General features: G+C 40.6%; 2 protein-coding genes and 1 non-coding gene across 4 annotated transcripts in view; 2 read left to right on the top strand and 1 right to left on the bottom strand.

The window, feature by feature from the left end:
* The first annotated feature begins 5,625 nt into the window (after positions 1–5,625).
* On the top strand, positions 5,626–5,754 carry LOC116563667. Its single transcript, XR_004274511.1, has one exon. It is a non-coding gene; the product is annotated as a small nucleolar RNA SNORA51 (small nucleolar RNA).
* Positions 5,755–20,464: 14,710 nt separating this feature from the next.
* LOC116563423 lies at positions 20,465–22,286 on the bottom strand. The gene is made up of 3 exons (XM_032296036.1): positions 22,283–22,286; positions 21,571–22,065; positions 20,465–21,266 (listed from the first exon to the last, which is right to left on the bottom strand). The coding sequence occupies exons 1-3, from the start codon at positions 22,284–22,286 to the stop codon at positions 21,070–21,072; spliced, it is 696 nt and encodes a 231-aa protein (XP_032151927.1). The 3' UTR covers positions 20,465–21,069.
* Positions 22,287–22,308: 22 nt separating this feature from the next.
* The window catches only part of TOX (thymocyte selection associated high mobility group box), a 306,725-nt gene continuing 301,969 nt past the window's right edge, over positions 22,309–27,064 (top strand). Inside the window, exon 1 of one of the 2 annotated variants that reach the window (XM_032296160.1) lies at positions 22,309–22,691. In XM_032296160.1, coding sequence (XP_032152051.1) covers positions 22,590–22,691 — 102 coding nt within the window. In that variant the 5' untranslated portion in view covers positions 22,309–22,589. The remainder of the gene's footprint in view (positions 22,692–27,064) is intronic. The other variant, XM_032296161.1, reaches the window with a different exon arrangement.

Below are 27,064 nucleotides of genomic sequence, written 5' to 3'. Positions count from 1 at the left end.
CAGCTGTGGGAATTCCTTGAGAGTACTTTTGAAATGCATCTCTTCAGAGGGGATTTGCTTTTGCTTCTCCAGGTTGTGGGGTAAGGCAGCAGTCTCCAACCTTTCTCCATGAAGTTGGTGGCGGGTGGGGCGGGGGGCGCAGGGGTGGTTTCGGGATGAAATTGTTCCACCTCAGATCATCAAGCATTAGTTAGATTCTCACAAAAAGCGTGCAGCCTAGATCCCTCCCATGCACAGTAGGGTTCTCGTCCCCTATCAGAATCAAGCTCCTAAGCTATCACAGCTCCTATCAGCAGGCCACCGCTGATCTGACGGGAGGTGGAGCCCAGGTGGTAACGCCCACTCGCCGGGGGTTGGAGACCCCTGCTGTAAGACCTGAAATTAAGAGTCTGTATTACGTGCTGCCTTGACATCTGAAACTTGGAGGACCTCAAATGGTCAAATTGTAAACCCCCTTCCCAATCCTATTCCTTTGGATAAGGTCCCCTAGCAAAAACAAACAAACAAAAACGAAAAACGGTACTTGCCATCACAGAGACCAAGCACAAGGCCACCTATCCCTGAATGGCAGGCATCAGTCTCCTGCCAGTCTGCGGAATGATTCAAACTAACCAACCACAATCTCTCACAGGAACCGGGGGTCACCTCATCCTCCTAATACTGCAGACTGCCTCCCACAGCCTCTCTGTGTTCACTCTGCAAGGGCAACCCCCGTGCCACCCCAAAGGGCAAGAGGTCTTCCTCTTCTGTCCACGGTGGAGTGCGGTGCGTTCAGCCATCTCCACATCTCTAGGTTGGGAAACCCTCCGTCACGGCAGAGTGAAGAGCCAGCAAATAAAACATTGGACTTTGAGGACATTTACAAACCTATAACACTTCAACCAGATTTCTATCTTGGGAGTTTGGAGACTTATTTACATGTAATATAAACACAGGCCCCAACTTCAGATAAGCGTAAGCAAAGTTTATACCTTCACTCGGGGAAATAGTTTTTTCTTCCATTTTTCTTCTTTACTCAGACTCAAAGATAAGATAAACATAAACTCCACCGTCTCTCTATGGAGTGCTTTCCCTCTTTGCTACCTAGGGTGGGTGTTGCCCTGTAGCACTTCCACTCTTTATATGAGGGTCTCTGATTTGACTCTTACCCCATCAGCACCATATTTCCTATCCCCTACGCACAACTTATTAAACCCACTCAAGGCATCCCCTAGGTAAAATACTAACCCTGTGCTTACTTGCCCCATAATTTCTGCTTTTCTTGCCCTTTTAAACCTCTAAGGAATTCTCTTTCCTTTTCAGAAGCTCCATCACGCATTACAAATATTTCTGTTTGTGTATTTTACACAGCTGCCTTTTTTTTCTATACCAGGAGGAGTTTTCTAAGTATTTCTCTTTATCTCCCCCTCTTTCACGTATACACAACCAGAATACAAAACTGAACTTGAGCGTTTCTGCATGTGATTAAATGTTCTTCAAACATCTGATTATTATTGGTGTCACAGCATTTAATCATAGACCTTTAATCACAGAAATGCAACAATTCTATTTTCAGACATTATTTCAAAATCATAATATCTTTATAATTATAAACAGTGCTACAACTACAAAAAGATGTACAAAAATCTTTGTGCCACTGATTATTTCCTTAGAATAGATTCTTGGATGTGTTATTATCCTGACAAAGGGTATGAACTCTTTTGAGCTCTTGATATATTTTGCCAAATTGCTTTCTAGAAAGGTTGTAGCAATTTACAATTCACTGCAGTGTGTTAGGTGAAAAGTGATGTATCATAGATGATTTAATGTGCATTTCCTGATTACTCATGAGGTTGAACATTAACTGAGTGTGTTTTATGTTTGACCAATTCCCTTGTAAGAATATCAGGTGATTTTAATCATCCAATTTGGAGCTTTGTTCATTTCTTCACTCAAAATATTTGTGATTCTTACTCTAAGCATAGCACTGTATTAAATCGAAGGATTAGCTCACCAGCTTGGTGTACTTCAATATGTATGGAATTACTGGCATACAAAGCAACAATTATGTACTGATGCAGAGAAATGCAGCGGCAAATGAAGGCTTCTGCTCAGCAAACACACTGCTGTACCAAAGAAGAGATCCTTATTTCACTGTCTGGAGTAATCAGAATGAGCCTTAATGTAATTTCATGCTTTCTCTTGGAAGGGAAAATACCATATTGAAATTTAACTTTAAATGATTTTTAATTTGGCTATTTTACAATTAATATTGTTCTTCTACCCCAGGGCTGTTTTGGAACCGTTCAGCACTTACTATTTGAGGTGCCTGCATCTTGCTCAACACCAGTCTTGTTTCCATTGCTGTTGGCAGAAGATCCACTAATTGTCACCTAAAGGAACGCTGAGATAGTATTTAATGAACTGTTACAACTTAATACAACTGATAAAAATCATCAGCTTTTCTCTTAGTTCCATTTATGTTTTATTTATAACATTCATATGATGCATTCTTAAAAAATTCTTCCCGTATGATGCCTCCCTTGAAACAGCCATTTATTTGTCTTTCTGTTACACTGTTGTAACTATTCATAAGAATTTATTATCGGCCGGGCGCGGTGGCTCAAGCCTGTAGTCCCAGCACTTTGGGAGGCCGAGGCGGGTGGATCACGAGGTCAAGAGATCTAGACCATCCTGGTCAACATGGTGAAACCCCGTCTCTACTAAAACTACAAAAAATTAGCTGGGCATGGTGGCACATGCCTGTAATCCCAGCTACTCAGGAGGCTGAGGCAGGAGAATTGCCTGAACCCAGGAGGCGGAGGTTGCGGTGAGCCGAGATCGCGCCATTGCACTCCAGCCTGGGTAACAAGAGCGAAACTCCGTCTCAAAAAAAAAAAAAAAAAAAAAAAAAAAAAAAAAAAAAAAAAAAAAATTTATTATCCTAGCAAAGGCCGCTCATGGGAAAATGTGGCCATCTCAATGAAATTAGGTGATACCCCCACCAGGATGGCCCTTCAAACCCCAGATAAACAGCTTTATTCCTCTTCATTCCCTTTATTTCCACAGAGGGCCTGTATGCAGGCAAGGATAAAAATGTATGCACACATCTCATTTGTCTGAGTAACCAGTATCAGAGGAATAATAGGAAAAAATCTACATATTTATGTTATATAGTATTTATATTTTAATATTATGTAGTATATATAAATGTAGAGATGTATTCAGTAAGTGGAGTTTTTGACATTAAAAATAATGGGCAAATGGCCAGGCGTGGTGGTCCTGTAATCCCAGCACTTTGGAAGGCAGAGGTGGGCAGATCACCTGAGGCCAGGAGTTCATGATCAACCTGGCCAACATGGTGAAACCCTATCTCTACTACAAATGCAAACATCAGCCAAGCGTGGTGGTGTGTGCCTGTAATACCAGCTACTCAGGAGGCTGAGGCAGGAAAATAACTTGAACCCAGGAGGCAGAGGTTGCAGTGTGTTGACATCGTGCCACTGCACTCCAGCCTGGGTGACAGAGTGAGACTTCATCTCAAAAAAAAAAAAAGTAATGGCAGAAACTGCAATCACATTTGTGCCAACGTATTAATAAACATACATTTACATTACATATGATTTTATGTATAATGTAAACATATAATGTAAAAATATAAGTTTATATAATATAGAAATACATACAAAATATGAAAATATAAGTGTATATCATATAATGTAAAACATAAGTATATATCAAAATATAAGTGTATATATACATCTATAATATATACTATATATCATATAAAATATATAATATATTTTATGTATGAACATTATGTATATACTATATATGTATATATAATATAAAATTTAGGGGCATTATGAGGGGGTGTGTATACACACATACATTTCCATTTAAAAAATAGAAGCAGGTGACATTTAATACAGAAGAAAGTAGACTATATATTAAGAAACAGTTTTATTTAGGGAATAATTTTGTTCTGTGATGAAAATTTTTGCACTACTTTCCGAGTGCACTGGCTATATGAAGGCTCCATTTACTTTGTAGGTTGCCAGAGCTAAGAAGTGTCTTTCCTAATCTCAATCACTACGGGCCTAATATAGTAGATGTGATGGTCGATCAGAGTACCCTATACCACTAAATCTTAGATTTGCTGAAAGAGAGAGAGGAAAAAGAAAGCCAAAAAGAAGGAAGGGAAGGAAGGAGGGAAGAAGGGTGAGAAGGATGGAAGGTGAGTGGTCTGCAGGATGGCAGCCCTTCTGGTCCCAGCTGGGGTTGCTTGTGTATCCATAGGCAACTTTGTGAACTTGACTGCTTTCTTTCATTATGAGAGTATATGCTTGCTCTTATAGTGGTGGCAGAGCTCAAAAAAAGAGAATAGTTAGTTTAGGTAGCTTAGTTTTAAGCCTAGAACTGGTATTTAACACAGCCTGGTATTAAACACAGCTCTGTTCTTACACTGACCGTGTAGAAATAGAAATAAACTCTTGAGTTCTAGGCTTAAAACTGGCATAGTTTCCATCATTTTCTATTGTCAAAAACAAATTCCAATATGAATCTAAACTTAAGTAATCAGAGAATGGATTCCATCTCTTGCTAGAAGAAACCACAAAGTTGTATTGCAAGGAACATAAATTTTAAAAAGGTGAAGAACTGGAGCTATTTTTGAAATTTATCTACCTAACGTTATTATTTAAAATAATGTTGTATACATTATACTCCCTAATCTTTCCTAAGTTTATGCATATTTATACATCTAACTTTTATAAAAACAAATCATGTTATAGATATTTACCTTCAGGTTTATGTAAATAACTTGATGTGATCAGTATCTATCCAGTCAGTACATATAGCTAGATTATTCTTTTTGATGGCTGCAAAGGATTTAATAAATCATTATGCCACAATTTGTTGAACCATTTACCTATGGATGAAAATACAGTTGACTTTTTTTTCCTATGGCAAGCATATCATTACAAACACATGTTTGAATACTCATAATTTTAATTGTAAAGCTTTGTTTCCTAGAAGGGTAATTTCTAGTAGAAGGGTGTGTACATATTTCATTTTAATGGATGGTATTTACTTCATAGAAAGGAGCTAGTATTGGTCATACATTTGTCATAGTAATTAATATTAGTTGCTGGAACAGATAACCCTAAAACACAGTGACTTCACACAAAGTCGTATATAAATCAGGCTATCTTGGATAGCTCTACTCCAGGTGGTGATTCAGGAATCCCAGCTTCTTCTGCCATGTGCCTCTGCCACCTCAGAGAATGGGCTCAGAGTTCCTTCACTAGATCCTCTGATTCAATAAGCTGTCAAGAAGAGAAGGAGACGACCTCAGGAAGATAACAAGAGATGTTTTAAGGTCAAGACTTGAAGTGGCTTATTTTCTTCCACCTATATTTCTTTGATCAAAATTCAGTCAAATCATCCAATCTAACTAACTACAAGGCTGGGAAATGTAGCTTTCTTTTTTGCCCAAGAGTAGGAGCAGTATTGGCTAGCATCTGGGCAGTGTGTACCTCTGATGATGATATGTTTTCTGTAGGTGATATTTCTTTTATCTTTATTATTATTTGAAAATCCTGAAAAACTTAAAAAAGAATAAAGAACAAATAATAATTCCAGAACAGCCTCCTGGTATTTAACACAGCTGTGTTCTTACACTGGCTGTGTAAAAAGAGAAAGAAAGAAACCTATCCTCTGTGCATTTCAGCCCAGGCGCCATGCTTCATCTGGATTGTGAATAGGGAAACATGGAAGACCATCATTACAGACCTTTTAAAATTGGAAAAGGAATCAAATATTCTCTATCCACTCCATCCCAACCCTAGAGGTAAACATTGTTAACGATTTGGGTTTATCCTACTTGGTTTGTTTCTGTAACATGCACCTACTGTTTAATAAGAATGTGTTTATCTGTGTATACCCCTATATGTTATGAGCTGAATTGTCTTCCCAAACTTTATATGTTGAAGTTCTAGTCCCCACTGTCTCAGAAAATAACCATATCTGGTGATAGGGACTTTAAAGGGATACAGAAATTAAAAGGAGTTTATTGGGGTGGGCCCTAATCCAATATAACTGGTGTCTTTCTAAAAACAGGTTAGGACACAGGCATAGAGGGAAGACCATGTGAAGACACAAAGAAAAGAAAGCCATCTACCAGCCAAGGAGAGAGGCCTCAGAGGAAACCAGCCCTGCAGACACCTTGATATCAGACTTTCAGTCTCCAGAGCTGTGAGAAAATTCATTTCTGTTGTTAAAGTCACAAAGTAAATGGCAATTGTTATGGCATTCCTAGCAGACTAATACACCACACATAACTGCACATAAAATGTGTGATTTCAAACTCTTTCACAACTATCCATTTACATAAATGTTTCTCCTCCCTCCTTCTTTCCTTCCTTCCTTCCTTCCTTCCTTTCTTCCTTCCTTCCTTCCTTCCTTCCTTCTTTTTCTTTCTTTCTTTCTTTCTCTTTCCTACTAGAAGTAAATATTTTTTAAGTTTTCGGCTATATGTTTAAAATATTGAGGGGGCAGTGATTTCACTTACACTTTCTCAATTTCTAGTGAGTATTAGAATTTTTCCATGTTACTGACCATTTATTTGCATTTCACCTTTGGTAAAAATAACTGTCATTTATCCATTTTTAAAATAATATTTTTAATTTAAAGAAATTGTTTCTATATTACAAATCACAATTCGCTGTTATATGTGTTGCAAAGGTTTTCTTCCAGTCTGTCATTTGTATTTTGACTTGACTTGGTTTATGGAATGGTTTGATTTATATAGATGTTTCACATTTTTCTATTTCATAATGCACTTCTACTTATTAGATGCTAGCTGTATGCTGCAGGTCATACTGTGATCCAAAACTCAAAATACTAGTTCTCTAAGGCCAGTAATGGTGGCTCATGCCCTGTAATCCCAACCCTTTAGGAGGCTGAGGCAGGAGGATCCTTGAGCCTAGAAGTTCGAGACCAGCCTGGGCAACATCGTGGAACCCCATCTCTAAGAAACATAAAAAAATTAGCCAGGCATGGTGGTGCACATCTGCAGTTCCAGTTACTTGGATGGTTGGGGTGAGAAGATCACTTAAGCTCAGGAGTTCAAGGCTGTAGTGATCTATGATTGAGGCAAGGCATTGCACACTCTGAATAAAAGAATGTTCTCAAGAAGATTATACACTCTTGGTTGGTTGAAAAAGATGCATATGGAAGACATCATAAAAGAAGAACAAACACTATATCTGGGGCAAGGAGGTGAAGAAAGACTTCACAGAAAAAAGGAGAAGTTATAGAGCATCTTGAAACATGAAGTGGGCCAAAAAAAGTCTAGTGTTCTAGATATGTTTATTAGGCTGCCCAGCCCCACGGGATCATAAATGGCAGCCTCAGAAGTATTCCTTTATTTATTTGACTGCTGATGTTTATGGATAGTATGGTGGGGGGTGAGGTGCAAAAATATTAGGCAAAGAGGAAAGGGAAAGTTGATCTACCCTCAGGCTTTCAAGAAAAGCTCAGAGCAGAGCAGCCTCAGCACAGCGGCAGGAGCCCAACTCTGGCCTCTTGGTCTCACTTTCTCCCAAATGCAAACACGTTAACCCAGGACCTGCACAGGTAGGTGATGAACTTCAGCCCTCACCAATACTGCTAGACTTCCTTGGCCTTGTCCCATCCCTCAAAAGCACTCAGAATACTACATGGACATGTGGCTGTGTGCTTTGAAGTCACCCAGAGTGAAAAAGCAGCTTTGCATAGCGGAGAAGTGGGCACCTGCAGAAGCAGCCAGGGCTAGAATTACTGCCAGCACTTACCTGTTGTGGGACTGAACCACTTCTATGCCCCAGGTTCTCCAAGAAACTGGGATTAATAATAAAGTCTACCTCATGGAGTAATGGGATAATAAATTTATGGAGCTTAAACCAGTGCCTACCATTAGTGCTCAATAAATATTAGAATTATTCCCTTTGTGAGTCTTGCTACAAAAAAGTATGCATTGCACTCTTAATAGCATCCATATCTTTTTTTTTTTTTAAAGACAGGGTGTCACTGTGTTGCCCAAGCTGGAGTTCAGTGGTGCAATCATAGCTCACTGCAACCTGGAACTCCTGGGCTCAAGTGATCTTCCTGTCTTGACCTCTTGAGTAGCTGGTATTACAAGCATGTGCCACCATGCCCAGCTAGTTTTATTTTTATTCTTTTGGTAGAGACAGGGTCTTGCTATGTTGTTGCAGGTAGTCTAGATTTCCTGGGCTCAAGTGATCCTTCTGCCTTGGCCTCTCAAAGTGCTGAGATTACAGACATGAGCCACCATACCAGCCTGCTATCCTTGTGTTATAATGAGGAAATTATGAACTAGCTAAATGAATTCACTCCCCAAAGCCTGGTCAGTAGCAAAACTAATATTTAGACCAGGTTGGACCTCAGAGCCTGACTCTTAATGCTGCACTGTCCTCTCCCACCCTGGAAGCACACACACTAGCCACCAGTATATGCATGGTTTTTCTACTTCCCTGGCAGAAATTGTTGGTTGCATTGATGTAATTTTAAGATAAGGAGAGCAAAGCTAGATAGAGCCATCTAGATAAAGGGGGAGAATTTTTTTTCTGAATGTATTCTTAAAAGTTTATTTAGTTATCCACATAAATGAAATCTTAGACCTACCTTTATTGGCAAATACCCATAAATCAAAATAAGGGCAAACTATCTCACTGAAAGTTTGGTGAAATGGAGTCTGAGGTCATTCTCTGCCTTGAACAGGAGGCCCACATTCTTCCAGCCAGCCAGGGAGTTAGTGCATCGGCCTGGGGGCACCCATGAAGCATCACAAAGCAGTGGTCAACCTGGTTGGTACTTTTCAATTTCTGTACAATTCTTTCTGTCTGATCACTTAGCAATGAGTATTATTGAATTTAATCTGTAGTCTCTGGATCTTGTCAGAACATAAAATTCTCAAATATTTTAGAAAAGAAAGTGTAGACTGGTTTTTAAAGTCAAAAACCTACTTAAGGTATTCTTAACAGAGACATGTGGAGCTGGGAGCTCTTGATCAAGATGATGGTGAAGATCGGCATGTTAACTGAAAACACCAAATGGCAAAAATGATAAACTCATTGTACATAGGAAAAATCACATATCAGGAAAATGTTGATCCTGCTATCAAAGGACATTGTAAAAGAGACTTTCTACTTTCTGTCCTCCAGAAAAAGCCCAGACACTACTTAAAAATAGATTCAAATATATCCCAAAATGCAAATGGAAAATTCCATACTACCTCATTGGTTCACCCAGTTCTTTCTCATATTCTATAAATGAATAAACATAATGCTTCCAATTAGAACAAGTGGTTACTTTATGTGGGAACCAATGAAGTTAACGTTAATTTCAGATTCCCTTACAGGATTTCAGGTCTCAACAATGAAGAATGTTTTGCTTTGCCCTTACTTTCTCCTGCTTGTTGAAGCCCATAGGCCCAGAATAAAGATCTGATCTCCAAACCGAGCTTATTACAAATCCTACATCTTTGGCTTTTAATACAGTACATCCTTGCCACCTTTGAGCCACTTGTGGATCTTCCTATCATAAGGTATGCATTGCACTCTTACTAGCATCCTTGTCTTGTAGATGAGGAAACTGAGGATCAGAAAGGCATATTCACTCCCCAAAGCCTGACCAAAAGCACAACTTGTATTTACACCCAGGTTGGGTAGATTTCAGAGCTATTGTCTAGGGCTTCAAGTTGGGGACACACACTCTAACAGAAGATAGTAAGTTTACATCTACATGTTTATACATTTGTACATGTACATCCTGAAAGAATTAAACTAGCAAATAGATGATAAGGTCATCATAAATTCACGAAAGGAATGCTCTTATATATGTTCCTACTCCTCGAAACTAATGTCACAATAAAAACTTTTTTTTCTCACATAATGTCAGGGAGAAAATGTTAGGTCTCTTCAGGACAATTTTTATGTTTCTGCAATTAGAGTGAAGTTCCATAGCTGGACCAACAAGTTTGCAATACATATTCTATCCACTGTCAAGGCAACCAGTCCAGGAGTTTAAAGCATAGTAAACTGTCTGTATTCAAATCCTGGCTCTACTGCTTACTGTGATCGTGTATGTCCTTGTTATAATTATTTTGTTAGCATGTTGTGAGGAGAAAGCTGTTTGAATTTATTTTAACTCAACTCAATTAAACAAATAATTATTGAGTACTTGCTATTTTCAAGTTGTTCTGGGCATTGCGGGGATCTCAGAGATGAGCTGGACATAGTAATACTTCCTCTAAAACTTTTTGTCTAGTTGAAAAAAGGAGCCTGGGTACAGTGGCTCATGCCTATAATTCCAGCACTTTGGGAGGCCAAGGTGGGATCCCTTGAACCCAGGAGTTCGAGAACGGCCTGGGCAACATATGGAGATCCCCCACCACCACCAATCTCTATAAAAGTTAAAAAAAAAAAAAAAAAAAAAGCTTGGCATTGTGGTGCACACCTGCAGTCTCAGCTTCCGGGGAGGCCAATGTGGGAAGATGGCTTAGGCCCAAGAGGTCAAAGCACAGTGAGCCGTGACCTAACCACTGTACTCCAGCCTGGGTGACAAGTGAGATCTTGCTTCTAAAAATAAAAGAAAGAAAGGGAGGGAAAAGATAGAATAAAATATATATAACTGTAGTGCAGGGTGAAATATGAGAAGTCCCATCAAAGGATCACCAGCAAGCATGCCAGTGAATAAGAAAGGCGAGAGCTCAGGTCGGCTGGAGCAGGAGAGATTCCAGAGAGGCAATGGCAGTTAAGATGAGACAAGAAGTCCGAGGATGACAGGAGGAAGTGGTACCTGGGACTCAGAAGATAAGAAAGAGACATAGAATTGGGAGGTATTGGAAAATGAGTTGGAGTTGCAGTTACGGCAGCAAATGGTCATACAGGAGAGGGTGTAGAAAAGTGTTTGTGGACTTGGAGTCTAACACCATGTCTGGCATAAAGTGAACACTCAAGTAGTGTTTGTCGAATGGATGGCTCGCTGAGTGGGGGAACAGATGAATGTCTGCCATTTCCTCCTGGAAGGTACCCTATGACTCCATGCTCCCTGGAGTTCTCTTATTTCTCTGTTGTTTTGTTTGTTTGTTTGTTTTTTGTTTTACTTTTTTTTTTTGTCATGCTGCTTTCTATCTGTTCTCTTTGTATGGATGTGCTCCAACTATTTATCCACCAAGACAAATAAAGTAGGACCCCTGCACTCAAAGGCTTCACAATGTAATAGGGAGCCAGTTTATAAAGCTCCAAGAAAGTCAAGTAAGGTGAGGAATGGAGTGCTCAGCGAAACTGATAGTTAGAAATTCAATGAAAATCTTAGAGGAGTTTCAATAGAAAGTAGTTCAGGAGCAAAAAACCAAACTGCTGTGGGTTGAAGGAAAAATGGGTGCCGTGAAGTAGAACAGGTAGGGAATGAATTCAGGAAGGTTAGCATCAATAAGGTGGAAGGATATAGAGCTTTATCTGGAAGGAGAAGCAGTAATAAAATTTGTTGTAGTTGTGAGGGGACAGTGTTGCAGGGAGGGATATGGAAAATGTGAGTGCTCTTCAGGCCAAGAACCTGGCAAAGCATAAAAAACATTGTCTTTTCTCTCAAGGAACTAACTCTTTATTATAGAAAACACACATGCAAATTGATCAGAAAGGTACAGTCTGATTGATGATGAGAGCAGCCCAGAACCTGAAGAGCTGGAGGGTTTGGGAAGATTTCTTCAACAAAATGATGATCTAATATCCAAGTTTATCCATTCTCCAAGAGAAATAAGAGCTCTTCATGCCAAGACCAGGGAAAATGGCACACTAGGTAGAGGAAATAACAGAAACAAGGCAGAGAAATACTGCAAACATGAGCATTAAAAGACATTTGTCAGATGTTTTCTCCCAGTCTGTTAAATGAATTTTCATTTCATTAAGTGTCTTCTAAAAAGCAAGTTCTTAATTTTTCTACAATTCAATTTAATAAATTGCATTTTGTCTCCTAAGGAAGCTTTGCCTAACCCAGATCCTGCATTTTCTTGTATTAGTTTTATGGTTTTTACTTAAATACAGATCTGTGCTCTGCTAATTTTTGTATGTGGTATGAAGTAAGGATTTGCTTTTGCAAATCGATACCTAATAGTTTCAGCAGAATATGTTGAAAAACTACCATTTTCCCATTGAGTTACCTTGGCATCTTTATTGAAAATCAATTGACCGTGTATATGTGGGTTTATTTCCAGACTTCTATTTGATTGATCTATAAATCCTTACATCAGTATCATGTGGTTTTCTTTATTGTAGCTTTAGAGTAAGTCTTAACATCAAATAGTAAAATTCTCCCAATTTTATTCTTTTTCAAAAGTGTTTTGGTTCTTTGCATTTTCATAAAAACTTTTAAAATAAACTTTTTAATTTTCAACAAGAAAGCCTAAGATTTCTATTGAGATTTCATTGACTCAGTAGATCACTGTGGGCAAAATGACATCTTAATTATATTGAGGCCTCCATACAATGAACACAGGATATCTCTGTTTATCTTAGTCTTCTTTAGTTTCTTTCAGAATTGTTTTATCATTTTTCTTGCACAAGTCTTGTATATATTTTGTGGAATTTATTCCTGTTTGATATTGTTGATGCTATTATAAATGACGTATTTTTCAATATCTAATTGTTTGTCATAGTATATAGAAATGTAATTATTTTTGTATACTGACCTTAGATTCTACAGTCTTTCTTAACTAATTTATTAGCTTTAGTAGTTTTTTCTTCCTAGATTCTGAAAAATTACTTACATCCAAAGTATAATAAGAACTTATGTAACTCAGTAATAAGTGGACAAACAATCCAATTTTTAAAAGGTAAGTGTTTTAAAAAGACTCTTCCGAATATTAAATGACTTGTCATTATACATCCACTAGAATACATGAACTTGATAAACTGGTAATGCCAAGTGTTGGCAACGATTTGGAGCCACCAAAACTCTCATACATTCTTAGTGAAAATGAAAAATGGAACAGTCACTTCTGAAATCAGCTTGGCAGTTTCTTGTAAATTTAACATGAATTTACCATACAATCTAGCAGTCACATTCCTAGATATTTACTAAGAATAAATGGAAACATGTCCATACAAGTGTTTGTACTTGGATTTTTATAGCTGCTTTATTCATAATAATTAAAACAAGAAAGAACTCACATGCTCCTCAACCAGTGGATGAATAGACAACATCGTATTATATTGATAGTCTAATATTGCTTAGTAATAAGAAGGAGCAAACTGCAGATGGACATGACAACGTGGATGAATTTCAAACACATGCTAAGGAACAGAAACAAGACATAAAAGATCACATATTGAATGATTAGATTTACAGAACATTTTGGAAAAGACAAAACTAGAGTGACAAAGATCAGGTCAGTAGTTTCTGGGGATCGAGGAAGACTGACTCCAAAGGGGTTAAGAAAAACTTTGTGAAAAGATGCAGATTTTCTTGCATTGTGATGGTAGCAGTAGTTCACAAATGCATAAAGTTCTCAAAATTTACCACATTTGTACATTTAATATCAGTGGTTTCTTTTGGGCAAATTATTCCTCTATTTCAAAATAAGTCATAAGTCATGGTGAATTTAGCTTACTATAAGTACAGGTCCATAATCTTTTGTCTGACACCCTACAGATAAATGTGTTTTGAAATAAACATTTTTTTTAACTTTTGGAGTTGTACAGAGTATTATATAAACCCATTTAATGTGAGATTTGAGGTAGTACCCCATAATGGAACAGTTATATTTCTGCAATAAAACATATGAACATACATTGAGTAGAATCAATAAACCCTAAAGAGCTTCTTATCAGTTGAGATTAAATGATGCCTCTAGGTTTTGCTGCCGATGTGTCATGAAACAACTTTAAGTTTTCAGACCTTTTTGAATTTTGAGTTGCAATTTAGGTACTGTGGCCCTGTTTAAGTAGTTTGCTCTAATTTAACATACTGAGGTTGGGGCTGAGAGGAAAGGGATTGTGAGGCTGGAAAAATATGAAGCTAAAGAGAGAGATCACAGAGGGTAACAATATGCAATTTAATATTTTTCTAGATATATTTACATTCAATAGCTACTAAAACAGATTTACAAAATATTGGAAAAAGTAGTATCTGCTCTCTCCTTCTATAGTAAGTAGTTCCTGCAATTGCTTATGGAGTCCTTACTGCAATGAAAATAATGTGTAAAAATCCCATTGTTCATAAAATATTATAATCCGAATATGTCAAAATTATGCCCTATATTAAAGCTCTTCAAGACTCCCCAACAGAGAGCTCCAGCTCTTCAGTTAGAAGGACAACGTTGCAATGATCAGAACCTCCTCTGTGCCCTCTCACGACCCTTCTCCATCTGTCCCTTCCTACTTCCACCCCAACACCTTAAAAATTTCAGCAAATATCCAATTGATCTGGTTGCTCCCAAACTTTTCTTTGTTTTTGAAGCTTCTCCGATTTGGTTCATGCTCTTCTCTTGTTTTCTCTGTTTATTCCCCAGCTAATATCTACTATAGAGATTACAAATGTGTATAAAGGAGACAAAGAAATCATAAATGGGTAAAGCATCCAAGAGCGGGAGAGGGAAGGGGAAGCAATGGAGGATCAACAGCAACTAACATGTATCGTTGCTCACAGCACCTGACATACAGAGGGCTCTTAACAATGGTTTCTTTAACTATAAAGGTGATATTGAACTATAAAAATACAGATGGGGTAACATAGAAAATATAAGACTATTGTAACTCTTCCTAAGCTGTCTTAATTCAGTGCAAGTGATTGTATACTGTGATACCTTGAATCTGCATCAGTACATCCTAAATTAACTCTGGCTGAGACCAAGAAAGAATTTGCTAATCTAAGTTGTCTTAGCTTGAGCTGTTATAACAAAATACCATAGAATGGGTGAATTTTTCTCACAGTCCAGGAAGCTGAAAGAAACAAATTTATTTTCTCAAAGTCCTGGAGCCTGGAAGTTCAAGATCAAGGTATCAGCATCACGTGTTTCTGGCGTGGGCCCTCTTCCTGGCTTATAGATGGCCACCTTCTGTGTTTTCACATGTTGGGGAGGGACAGAGCAATCTCTGTAGCATCTTTTCTTATAAGGGCACTAATTCCACCCTGGTAGCCTCATCCTCATGACCTCATCTATACCTAATTATCAAAGGCCCATCTCCAGATACCATCACATCAGGGGTTAGAGTTTCAGCATGTAAATTGAATTTGGGAGGGACAGGGACACAATTCAGAACAGGTTGTCTTTTTGCAAAGAGAAATATTTAAGGAATTTGTGATACATGGGGGCCATATATCCTACTGAAGAGATTCAAAGTCCTGTTGAAAGTCCTGCCCCTTCCCTCTAGGAGCCTACAATCAGTATCAAACACATTAATAGAGACAGGCATATTCAAAAGCCATTAGGAATAAAATGGAAACATTAAAACAACACATGGGTAGATAGCTAATCACATTATGTAAAGGTCAAGCATAAGTGGATTTTTAGTGAAAGGAAATAGTATCTATTCTTGGGGAAGATCAGGTAGGGGGAGGGTGCAGAGTCACATTTACCCACTCAACCTTGGAAGATTTAACAGGAGAAGTCAGAATTCAACAACAGCCATTAGTCTAACTGGGAATCTGGGGTGTTTCTTGTTGTCTTAAAAATGTGTGAATTTTGACTTAGTGAATGCTGTGCATTAAAATATATTATAGTAAGACAGGAGTACTCCCTTTGTTTCATCTTTCGCTCTGAAATCATCCTAAAAGACCATTCCTGTCATGTGAGACTATTCTTTTACAAATGTAACACTAAAAATGTATTAGTTATTTTGATTTTTAGTTTTATTTCATATCTTAAATTTTGCCTGCAAAATCAGATGTGTTATTTTTGTGTGTAATGAAAGTATTTGAAAATGTTAATCAACAAGTCATAATATAAAGGGAAGCATTAGTCAACTTCAAAGAACTATAAGAAATTATTTAACACACATCTGAATGAACTTCCCTATACGTTATCCAAAATTTATGAGTACATGTCTTTTAGATAATCAGGGCTAAGTTCAAACTCTTGGTCCACTTGATTTTATGTAAGGAAAGCACACTCAAGAAGGGTGTCAGTGGATGCACAGGTGACTTCACAAACTTTCGTCACTGTGATTTTTAAATTAGTCTTACTGAGAGCCCATACCTCTTCTGTGGCAATACATTTAAGCTTACACTAGGAAAAATTCTTTTCATCTGAGCTAAGTCCTCCATGTTCTAGTATTACAATACAATTCCTCATGTCGTATCTTTAGTGAAGGTGTTCTTTCCCTGTTGCTTGTGAAAGAGCTCTGGATATATACGATCTGAAGACATTACATTGCCTCTCAGTATTGTTCTCCCTAGACAGGTCCTTTAATCTTTCTTAAAGGTCTTATTTTCTGATCCTTTAATCATCTCTGTGGTAAGAAATTTAAGTTCCCATTCCTCTTTGTCTCATTCTGGATGTGGGCACTGACTAATATAAGTCCTGTGAGCTATCTATATTTTTCCATCTCAGCATTACCTTTGCTGTTTAAATTGAAATGTTGCTGTTCACTCATCATTCCTTTTCGAAAACAACAATATCAAAATATGGCTGTGAATCCATTTCCAAATAAGATGTAGAGTGTAGAGATAAACCAGAATTATCCTTCCTTTGTATTACTCTGGCTCTCTTTTGGGCCCCTCTTCACAGAAAAACATGAGGCTTGATTATCCATTTTCACCAAAATAGCATTTACTAAGGCAGGAATATTTACTCAGGTAAGCAAAATGATTGTTGCTTTTATCTCAGCAATTCCACACCTACTCCCCTACCAATTGACTTTTTAGAGAATATTAGTTTGCATTAAAAAATCTATTTAATTGCATTGGAAAAACACTTCACCGCCACGCTCCAGGCCGATACCATGTTGCAGCTGCTCCTATTTAAGGGATGATTGTAGCCTCACTCTTCTACAAGGAACTAATTCTGATTTTGAAAGGATTTGTCCTCACAGTTTATCCTGATGAGAGAGGACTGGATTATTGCCGTGTAAAATAGCTGAATAGTCCTATTATGGCTATTATGTCACAAATGTTGTGTGTTGTGGAAGATCAAAGTGCTGTACCACACTCAATGGTGAAATGTACAAGCATGGCACACTTCCCAAATTATGTAAAAAATACTGCATTTTATGAGTCATTTAGTACCATGTGAGCGATCTGTGGACCTGTATCATTTCCTTCAAACTTTCCTCATCATTCTGAAATCCTTTATTTTCTGGTTGAAAGACTTACAATCTAGTCATTTCTCACTAGTCTCCCCAGGAAATAAACATCAGTACTCTGTGTTCTTCCATTGAAAGATATTACTTATCGCATATAATTCCATTTTGAATTTAAATTACTTTAGAAAAATGTTAAAATAACCCCGGACAACAGTAAATTCTAACTGGTAAAGTAAGAACATGTAAACATTTCCCATCAAAACCATTAATGATGTCTTTTTGAATCTCAAATGTATAGCACTCCAGATTGGCTAGATTCTAAGGAAACAAGCAGCTTCTTCCCCCCGTAACCTTGTTGGGTATGCACGTCTAATGAGGCCTTAAAATCCTAGGTGGGCCATATGAGGTGTAAAATGAATGGTATTTTAAAAGAATAAGACTTTCTTTTCCCTAGAAATATTGCAACATCAGCTGTCACTGGAAATCTAGCCTGTAAGTCAGAAAGGCCAGTGAAGGGCTAAATATTAATTTAGTTATACAATATGGCATGCTTTGATTTTAGTTTTAATATCTGACATTTCAAAATCAACCCCTCTATATGACATTTCATTCTCGTGTACATCTACAGAGGATTTCAACCCTTTAAGAAAAACTAACTCCAAAATCTAACAAAAAATGCCTGCCAGGAAATACTATGGTTTGTTGAATAATTTTTACAAGACTCTTGTAAATCACATATAAGATTAACTGTCTAGAAGCTATTTCTCCCAAAGTAACACATTCTGTATGTGATTTGAAGACATTACTACAAGATTTAGGACTTAACCTACATGATACAAAGAATCAGTAGACATAAAATGTGGTCACTGAAAACAAGTATACATTTGAAAACATAACAATGTGCCGGGCGCGGTGGCTCAAGCCTGTAATCCCAGCACTTTGGGAGGCTGAGGCGGGTGGATCACGAGGTCAAGAGATCGAGACCATCCTGGTCAACATGGTGAAACCCCGTCTCTACTAAAAAAAATACAAAAAATTAGCTGGGCATGGTGGCACGTGCCTGTAATCCCAGCTACTCAGGAGGCTGAGGCAGGCGAATTGCCTGAGCCCAGGAGGCGGAGGTTGCGGTGAGCCGAGATCGTGCCATTGCACTCCAGCCTGAGTAACAAGAGCGAAACTCCGTCTCAAAAAAAAAAAAAAAAAAAAAAAAAAAAAAAAAAAAAAAAAAAAAAACATAACAATGTGTGAAACTATAATTAAAATGAAGATGGGCAATGTTGAGGCAACAAAATCAAATGTTCCATGTGGTTTGTAATTACTGATGAGCCTTTCCAAAGTAATCTGGAAAATTAAATGAGATAGTGACATTCAATGTAAAGAAATTAGGACCAGGTCTAGGACATAGGAGGAATTTCACAAGTAGGTATTGATAGCATTATATCAGCATTAGTAAAAAGATGTTTTGTTTACGGGCACTCATTTTCTGGTAACTAGAGTATATAAAGTTCCTAGGTAAGATGAATAAACTGTACCCTGGACTTTTACAATTCATGCATGCTTCCTAAGAGCAAATGGGCAAATTGCTAACCCAACTGTAAAAGACAGAGTAGGTGATGATGTCCTACACTTTCCTTAGACTGTCCACATTTGGGAGTGGTGATCCTTGATGTCCTCTTATGGGAACCAACACAAAGTGACAATCAAGCCTATCCACTAAAATTTCATGCCTTTAACATTTCCTTTGTTAAGGAATCTTTTCTTTAGATTACTTTATCTTTCCTTTTAGGTCAGTGATTCTTAATCTTTTCTGAAAGTTAAAGCCACTTGAGACTTTTTTTTTTTTTGAGACGAAGTCTGGCTCTGCTGCCCACTCTGGAGTGCAGTGGCACAATCTTCCACCTCCCAGGTTCAAGCAATTCTCCTGCCTCAGCCTCCCAAGTAGCTGGGACTACAGGCATGTGCTACTACACCTGGCTAATTTTTGTATTTTTACTAGAGATGGGGTTTCACTGTGTTAGCCAGGATGGTCTCAAGCTTCTGACCTTGTGATCTGCCCATCTTGGCCTCCTAAAGTGCTGGGATTACAGGCATGAACCACCGCGCCCAGCCTAAAGCCACAGGAGAGCTTTTAAAAATTCCTATGCCCAGGCCCTCTCCAAAATACTGAATCAGAATCTATGTGGGTGGGGCTCTGGCTTGAGTATTTTTTTAAACTGCTAAGATGACTTCACTGACCACACTAGGTTGGAAAACACTGCTCCGAAAGATCACATCTAGAGCAGGAACCACTTTATATAATTTGTTTTTGTATTTTAAACCTATAAATAATACATAGCATTAGTGTTTTTCACCACTCTGTCTGTTGATTCATGTACAAATGAATGAATGAATGGACAAATAAGTATTTTATTTAGCTATGATGTGGAGTTGATAGTCCAGGAAACTGAAAAGTATTACAATGCTGCTCTACTATTTTATTTTCCAAATTAAGAAGATTAACTCAGAGGTTTAGATATTCAACTTTCCCCAACTTTTAGCAGAAATACATCCATTTAGTTTACGATGGGTCTTATAGAGTATTACAAAGCAAGCATTTTTTCAGATGACACTGAGATGGCCTCTCTTTGTATAAGTGGCTGGAAGTAAGAACTTTTCCCCCAATACCTCATATTCCCACGTATCACACCATGCCATGTACAGAATACCACTTGACTCCATACACTCCTATGGGAGAAAGCAGTCTCCTGATTATGTAGAGGAATGCACAGGTCCCATGTATTTGGATTTTCCCTCAAAGTAGAGAAAGGTGGTAGGTCTGTAGACCAAAGCAAGAGGTATCATTATCTCCCCAGTGTCAAGATGCAGATAATGGTATTGTTCCAGCCTTGAACCATTTCATTTCATCTTTCTGTCCAGCCTTGAACCATTTCATTTCATCTTTCTGATGTTCACAAGGTCATCAAACAAACAAAAAAGATGAACTCCAAGAAAGTTTTTTTTTTTTAAATCAAGTTTTGAAATGATATAATAAATATTGGATTGAGGATAGAAGTTTAAGCGGAGAAATGTTTAATTTGAACCTAAAAAGTTTGTTATTATTATTGTGGAAGGAATACATATAGGCACATTTTAGCCTCTACGATAGTATTTGGAAAGCTGATGTTATGAAACACAAAACTTCATTTAAATTTTATTGTAAAGACCTTTATTAGGAGAAAGGACACATTCTCTATTTCTTTTATTTTGTGCCTTGAAGGACTTGTGAATGTATAGAAGAATTCTTTTTTCTTCCTGCTGCTTCTTTGCAACCCAACCTCCACCATGTCAATGTTGAAGGTAGGAAGAAAGTTGTATTTCTGTTACTTTTTAAAATGATAACAAGAAGAAAGAAAAACAATGGCTTAAGAGAATGAGGATGTAAGGAGTAGGAAGCAAAACTTAACAAAGAGTTCATAAGGGAACTTGCATTGACAATTCACTCAGCAGTGTTAATTTTATCATTAATATTGTCTTTGTAGATTTTTTTCCCAGATCTCTCTGGTTATATTTCACTGGTGCTCTGAAATGCACGGGAAGAGACAGCTATGGGAAAGTTGCGCCGAGCAGTTGGCAATCAACACGTCCTAGAAGGGTGTGTGGAGTAGCAAAACAAGCGAAACGGATGAAGAACTTTCACGCTACTTTGCGGAGTTTTGGGCCCTAGTGTGCAGGCTGCTCCCTCCTGAGGGGGAGGTAAATGTCACCCACTCCTACTTGGACTTCCCACGGAGGACACTGCCCCCAGAGATTAATCTGTTGGACAGCAGCCAGGAGACCCCAAACTATCCCAAGCTCCAGGAGACGCCAAGTTGCAAGTTTCCGAGTTGGGGAGGCAAAACAGGAAAATACGATTGGCGATTTCCTCATCCCACTCACCCACCGGAGAAATGGGGAGGCGGACTCCAGGTCTTTCGTGGACAGCCCAGAGCACTCTAGGGCGTCCAGCTATAAAAAGACACTAATCCCATGAGGTGCAACAAGCAAACTCATATGTTTTCCCTCTAGCCGGATCGTGTGCTGATAATTGTTTCCCTATTTACACTTCGAATCACTCCTGTGGTCTTTGTGAGTCCCCAAGGCAGCGTCAGCCTTCGCAAACCGTCCAATGGGGCACGGATCGCGGAGGGGTGCTGGCTGGAGGCCGGAGAAAGAAACCAAAGAGGGGCGGCTCTTCCAGTCCGTCCACCCCCAGGCGGGCGGCTCCCCACCCTCCGAGCGGCTCGGGCCCCTCGGACAGTCGCCCACTCACAGCGTGCAGAGGGCTGGCACTTCTTGTGGGTTCTCGGCCCTCGGGACCGGCGCTGTGCAGAAAAGTCACCTCCGCTACGGGCCCGGAGTAGGGAGGGGAGCACAGTGACAGGGATGGGAACTAGCCGAGGCGGGGCGTGGGGGTCGCAGAGATAGGGGTGGGGACGGCCGCGGAGGGGGCGGTGGGAGCGGGGTGGGGCCGGGGCGGGCCGGGGGCGGGGCTGCGGGGCGGGGTGCGCCACAGCGCCCCCTCGCTGCGCGCTCCCCACGGTGCCTCGAAGCCGCCGGTGGCTCTGGCTCGCCAGCCCCTTTGTGTGCGACGCGCTGGCCCCGAGGAGCGCGGCACGGGCACAGCGGAGGCCCCCGGGGTCCCGCCGCTTCTGTCCCGACCGGGCCGTGTTCTCCTCCTTCTCCTTCGCCGCTCCTCCCTTCTCCGTCCCGGCCCCCGGCTCCAAGCAGCAGCCATTGGGCCGCGAGGAGCCCGCGTCCGGCCACGCTTCCTACCCCTCCCGGCCCGGGGCGCTCGCCCCCCTCCCGCCCTGTCCCCTCTTGATCCCCCCAATCCCAGGCTTCCAAGGTGGAGAAAATAAACTACAAACAGAGCAACTCAGAGTCTCCAATAAAACGCCCAGTACCTAGAGCCCGAGCGCGTGTGCCGGGCGGCGAGGGGCGCGGGAGGCGGGGATGGGGGGGCGGGCGGGGGGACAATGAGCGCATGAAGTTACCTGCCCGGCGGCGGCGGCGGCGGCGGCGGGACCGAGAGGCGGCGGCGGAGCAGGCTGCGCGCTCGGCGCCGACGGGTGCGCGCCGCGGCTTGGGGGAGAGTTGAGCGCTTTTCCCCCCTCTTTTTTTTTTTTTCCTCCTCTTCTTCTTAAACAAACCACAAACGGATGTGAGGGAAGGAAGGTGTTTCTTTTACTCCTGAGCCTAGACACCTCACTCTGTTCCGTCTAAGCTTGTTTTGCTGAACACTTTTTTCAAAAAAGGAAAAGAAAAGGAGTTGCTTGATGTGAGAGTGAAATGGACGTAAGATTTTATCCACCTCCAGCCCAGCCCGCCGCTGCGCCCGACGCTCCCTGTCTGGGACCTTCTCCCTGCCTGGACCCCTACTATTGCAACAAGGTGAACGCTCTGCTTTTGTTTCCACCGTGTTCTTGCTGCTTGATCCCGGGAGGGGGGCGGTGGCGGCCGGGCCGCTGCAGGGCCGGCTCGGCGGAGGCCGGTCCCGGGCGCGCTCGGCTCGTAGCCCGCTGCAGCCTGCGTGCGCTTGGGTAGTAAATATTGTGGAGTAGCTCCGGGGGCTTGCCAAACACCGCGATTGTGCGGAAAGTGACACTATTCGCTCGGATTCTTTCCTTCCTGCTGTTCGAGACTAAGGATCCCTGCCTAGGTTTGCCGGGGGGCGTTTAAAAAAATAATAAGAGAAAATCGTGGAATACTTTGGGGGTGTGTCTGGGGTCCAGGAACGGAGACAGAGTAAGAGAATCCAGTTTATTTCCCAGTTCCCCCTTCTCTCTCCCTCCCTCTCCCGGGCAGTGGGGGCTCGTGGCACCACTTCCCTTCTCCGGATTAGTTGCCAGGGGAGCAGCCGGGAGTCGGGGTTCAGGGACCCGAGGGGCGCCCCTACCCCCCGCAGGAAAAACTGCTCCACAACTCTTTTGTTTTCCCAAACCGGTTCCGGCAGCCGAACCCGAGTTCGAACACCGGTCGGAGGCCCAGAGCACGGCGGGGTAGCTGGGTCACGGTCTGGGGAACAGCTCCTGTTTTAGGGGTGCGCGCGGAAATTGCAAGTTTGTTGGGAGCCGGGCGAGCACGTCGCGTTCAAGTCCAAAGCTCTCGCGTTCGGCACGGGGCTAGAGCAGGATCCCCGGCTGAGCTGTACCCACGACTCGCTGACCTCCGGTGCCAGGGCCGCGGGGGGGCCGGGGCGAGGCGGATCCTGCCGGTGACCCGGAGGTGGGGCGCTGGCCCGGGGCTGCTGCGGAGTTCGACTGGGTCCGCCTATGGGACAGTCAGGCGGTACGAGGGAGCGGGTTACTCTCCTGGCTTCTTGAAGTCTCATCCCCGAGAGGGAGGATACGCAGGGACCGATCCCCCAGAGTGGTCGCAGGGCCGCGACTGCCCCTGCCTCGGGCTCGTTGGACGAGTCTAAGCAGTCCCGCTGGATGAACGCTAGCAGGGAGAATTGAGTTCTCTAAAACGCGGGGCGGGCCTTTTAGACCCCCAGCTCTCTCACGGTGATAAATCCGCCAGATACTCACAGCCCCTGCAGGCACGTCCATGGCGACCCCTCGGTGTATTCCACGGTAGAAATCTTTGGGACTCCCAACATTTGCATGGTGGCGATGGTGGCGAGTCATCACCAGTTTTTTACGTGGTACGGAGGGATTTAGTGGGCTGCCTTCTCAGCCCCTGGGCTCCCCACCACGCGACCGACTCGCAGTTCCGAGTCTTGGACAGTGTTGACACGCAGGCAGGCTCTCTCACACACACACTTCTTCGCAGAGAAACTCCTCGATGCTGTGTGCAGTGTGAGACCCACTCAAAGGACTGTGCTGTGTGCCGATGGTGTTTAAGCAAGTTAGAAAAGATGGACATCCAGTCTTGAGCGAGGCAGAACGGCTTCCATTGTACAGGGAGACCTTTAGCTAGGTGCAAGTTAAAGGTACCGGGAACTTTGGCAAGCGCAGAGGAGTTTGTGTGATGGAGTTTCATTATTTGCAGGTGACATAGTTCTTTTAGTCTAAAATCTGTTTTGCCGGTACACTCAAGTATTGCGTTACGTTTTATTTTGCTTATGACACCGGTACTATTGCTAACAAAAAATAATAAAGTTGCAGTTCTATCTTGGAGAGTAAAGGCATATTCCACTGTAGTTACCGGAACCAAAAGCTCAGAAGCATTTTGGCAATGAAACCGGACAAATCTTATTAAGTTTATCAGTGATTTTAGGCCCCAAAAAGAAGGTAATGACTTGGATACACATTTCACTCCTCGTTCGTGTGATAAGCAGGGTCAGATTTAATTTAAAAGTTAAATGCTTTGGAAAATCAGGAATTACTTCATATATTAAATCATTTTCCAATTAAGTGCTTTAAATAATTTTAGTGGGTTGTGCTGTGAATTGAATAAATTAATTTAGAAAGTCTTCAGAATTTCTTTACTAGCTCATTGAAGTTCCTTTTAAGTCACCCCGTGTATAAGAAGCAAACTGTTCTTTTTAAATGCAAATTAGGCACCCTTTCTATAGATTAGTAGCGAGTCTTCTATTTAACTTATCCAGGGAATAATAGATTTTTTAAAATGCAAAGTCATAAGACATGTTTCTAATAGTAGGAGAAGACTTCGTGGAAATGTTTCTCCAGGGACACCTCTAGCCCATCTCTGTGCAGCAGTCCATCAAATATATTTGTCACTGGTCCCTGATTATATTAAATGTACTGGGTGGTTTTCTAGTCCCCACAAAGCCCAGGCACTTGAGTTTTTTCACTCCACCATGATTAGCATTGGTACAAAATTTCTGTCCAGCTCCACAATTGTAGTTGTTCAGAATGCAGTCAACTAGCATTTGTTTTTGCAATGACATGAGTAGCTTTGCAGGGAAATGGAAGAAGGACAGAAGTTTGGAAAAGGTGAAGTAAGAAATCTGTATCAACATTTAGTAAAACAAGTTGGGTCAGACATCCCCAAAGAACAATACTGCAAAGTAAATCTTGCTTTCCTTTGGAGGCGTAATGAATATGTAGTTTATTACAAATAGTCAGTTTGTCAGGTGATTTGTTTTTAATAGTGTGATAAGATCATAAATTACTAATTATCTTTATTTTAAACCTGTCAACACTTTGCCTTTAAAGTTGGTGTGCCAAATCCCAGCGGAACCAGTATCTGTCTGTGCTTTAGAATCCTACAACTGTAGCTACACTTTCCCAGTGACATTTTTTTTTTTCAATGTCAGAAGAGGCTCTATTGGAGAAAATGAATATTCTCTTCCTGAAGCTTTCTAAACTAAAATGTGATTGTTTTACTCTGATGACACTTTCCGGCACTGCTGCTCTATAGATTGCTAAGACACTACTTACATTTTTCAGTTAATAAACTCTTGAGGAGGCATTTTTGGAAACAGCTTAATCTAGTATTGCTCTATTATAAGACTAATATGCATTATGAACATATCCCTATGCAAAGTGGCTTTCATTTTAATGTAGCCCATTGTGGGAACAATGCGAATGATGTTGGTTAAGGCAAGTGTGTGAGGCATCTCTTATACAAACAGCCAGAACGGATGCCATGTTGCTGTATATAGGTCAATGTTGGCAATAGCAGTGTAGCTCATAGACTGGACAGACACATGGAGGCTGGAGTTAACAGTATTCACTTCTTGCAGCCTAAAGCATGGTTGTATTTCAGACATTGAAAGATGAGTACCATAGTGGAGTTTCATCTAATTAGACTATTTTAAGTAACATTGCATCCCTTAATTGAGCTGAATGCTACCAAAATAAATTGGATTAAATGAGCTTACAACTGGAGTTCTGTAGTGATATAGTCTTATTTTCTGTTCTAGTTGAAGATGTCAGATCATCAGTTTAAATACATACCTACAGAGTAATAACAGTTCTTTCCAGTTTCTTAGTGCAGCGTCATTTCCAAAGATTGTTTTCACTGGTTTTATGCTAATACAGGACAAAGAAGTGGTACTTTTTCATTTTTACAATGATGTGATGTGTTCAGTTATTGCTCAGTATCTGCTCACATAAGGAGTAGTAATACAATTATGTTATGACATGGCTAATGACAGGGATGGTGACCTCGGCCTGCAGTGGGAGGAGAAATAATGGGCTTCACTGTTCTCAGTGGTTGCCTTTATGGAATCATGTCCTGAATCTTTCTTTGGTTGATTTAGAAACAGGGAAGTCCAAAACACAAACCCATGCTTCATGCTGGCGATATACAGAGTGAAGAATAATGGACATTTGGAATATTCAGGTTTTATCATTGAAATGAGGAAGGACAGTGTAAATGCTCTTTCCATAAAAATGCACAAGAAAGGACCCATTTGTGATGAACTCTGCTTGAAAATGTCAGGACAAACATTAGACATTTGATAACTTTTAAGAATAACAAGATTCATTACATTCTCTGCAACATCTCCTTTGAGCTTATTTTCCTATTTAGAATGTATTATGTATTGTGCTTTAATGTGGCAGTACTTATCACATCATAAATACAGGATTTGTAAGCACATTAAGAAGGAGTCATTATTCCTATTTTGAATAGTAAATGTAAGAAAAAGGAAGAGGATGGGAGGGGGAGTAGATGAAGGAGGAGTATGGGGTGGAGGAGGGGGAAGAGGGAGGGTTATAAGCAATATAGAGCACCGTACTTGATTAGTTCTCTATCCACCTCTGTAACTTCTAGGACTTTGGGAAAATCATAGTTGATTCTTCATACATTATATATGTGTGTGTATATATATATATATATATATACACACA

The sequence above is a fragment of the Sapajus apella genome, unplaced genomic scaffold (assembly GCF_009761245.1).
Source record: "Sapajus apella isolate SASKATOON/1434 unplaced genomic scaffold, GSC_monkey_1.0 scaffold35, whole genome shotgun sequence".
Classification (NCBI taxonomy): Eukaryota; Metazoa; Chordata; class Mammalia; order Primates; family Cebidae; genus Sapajus; species Sapajus apella.
This window is presented reverse-complemented; position numbering and strand designations above follow the sequence as displayed.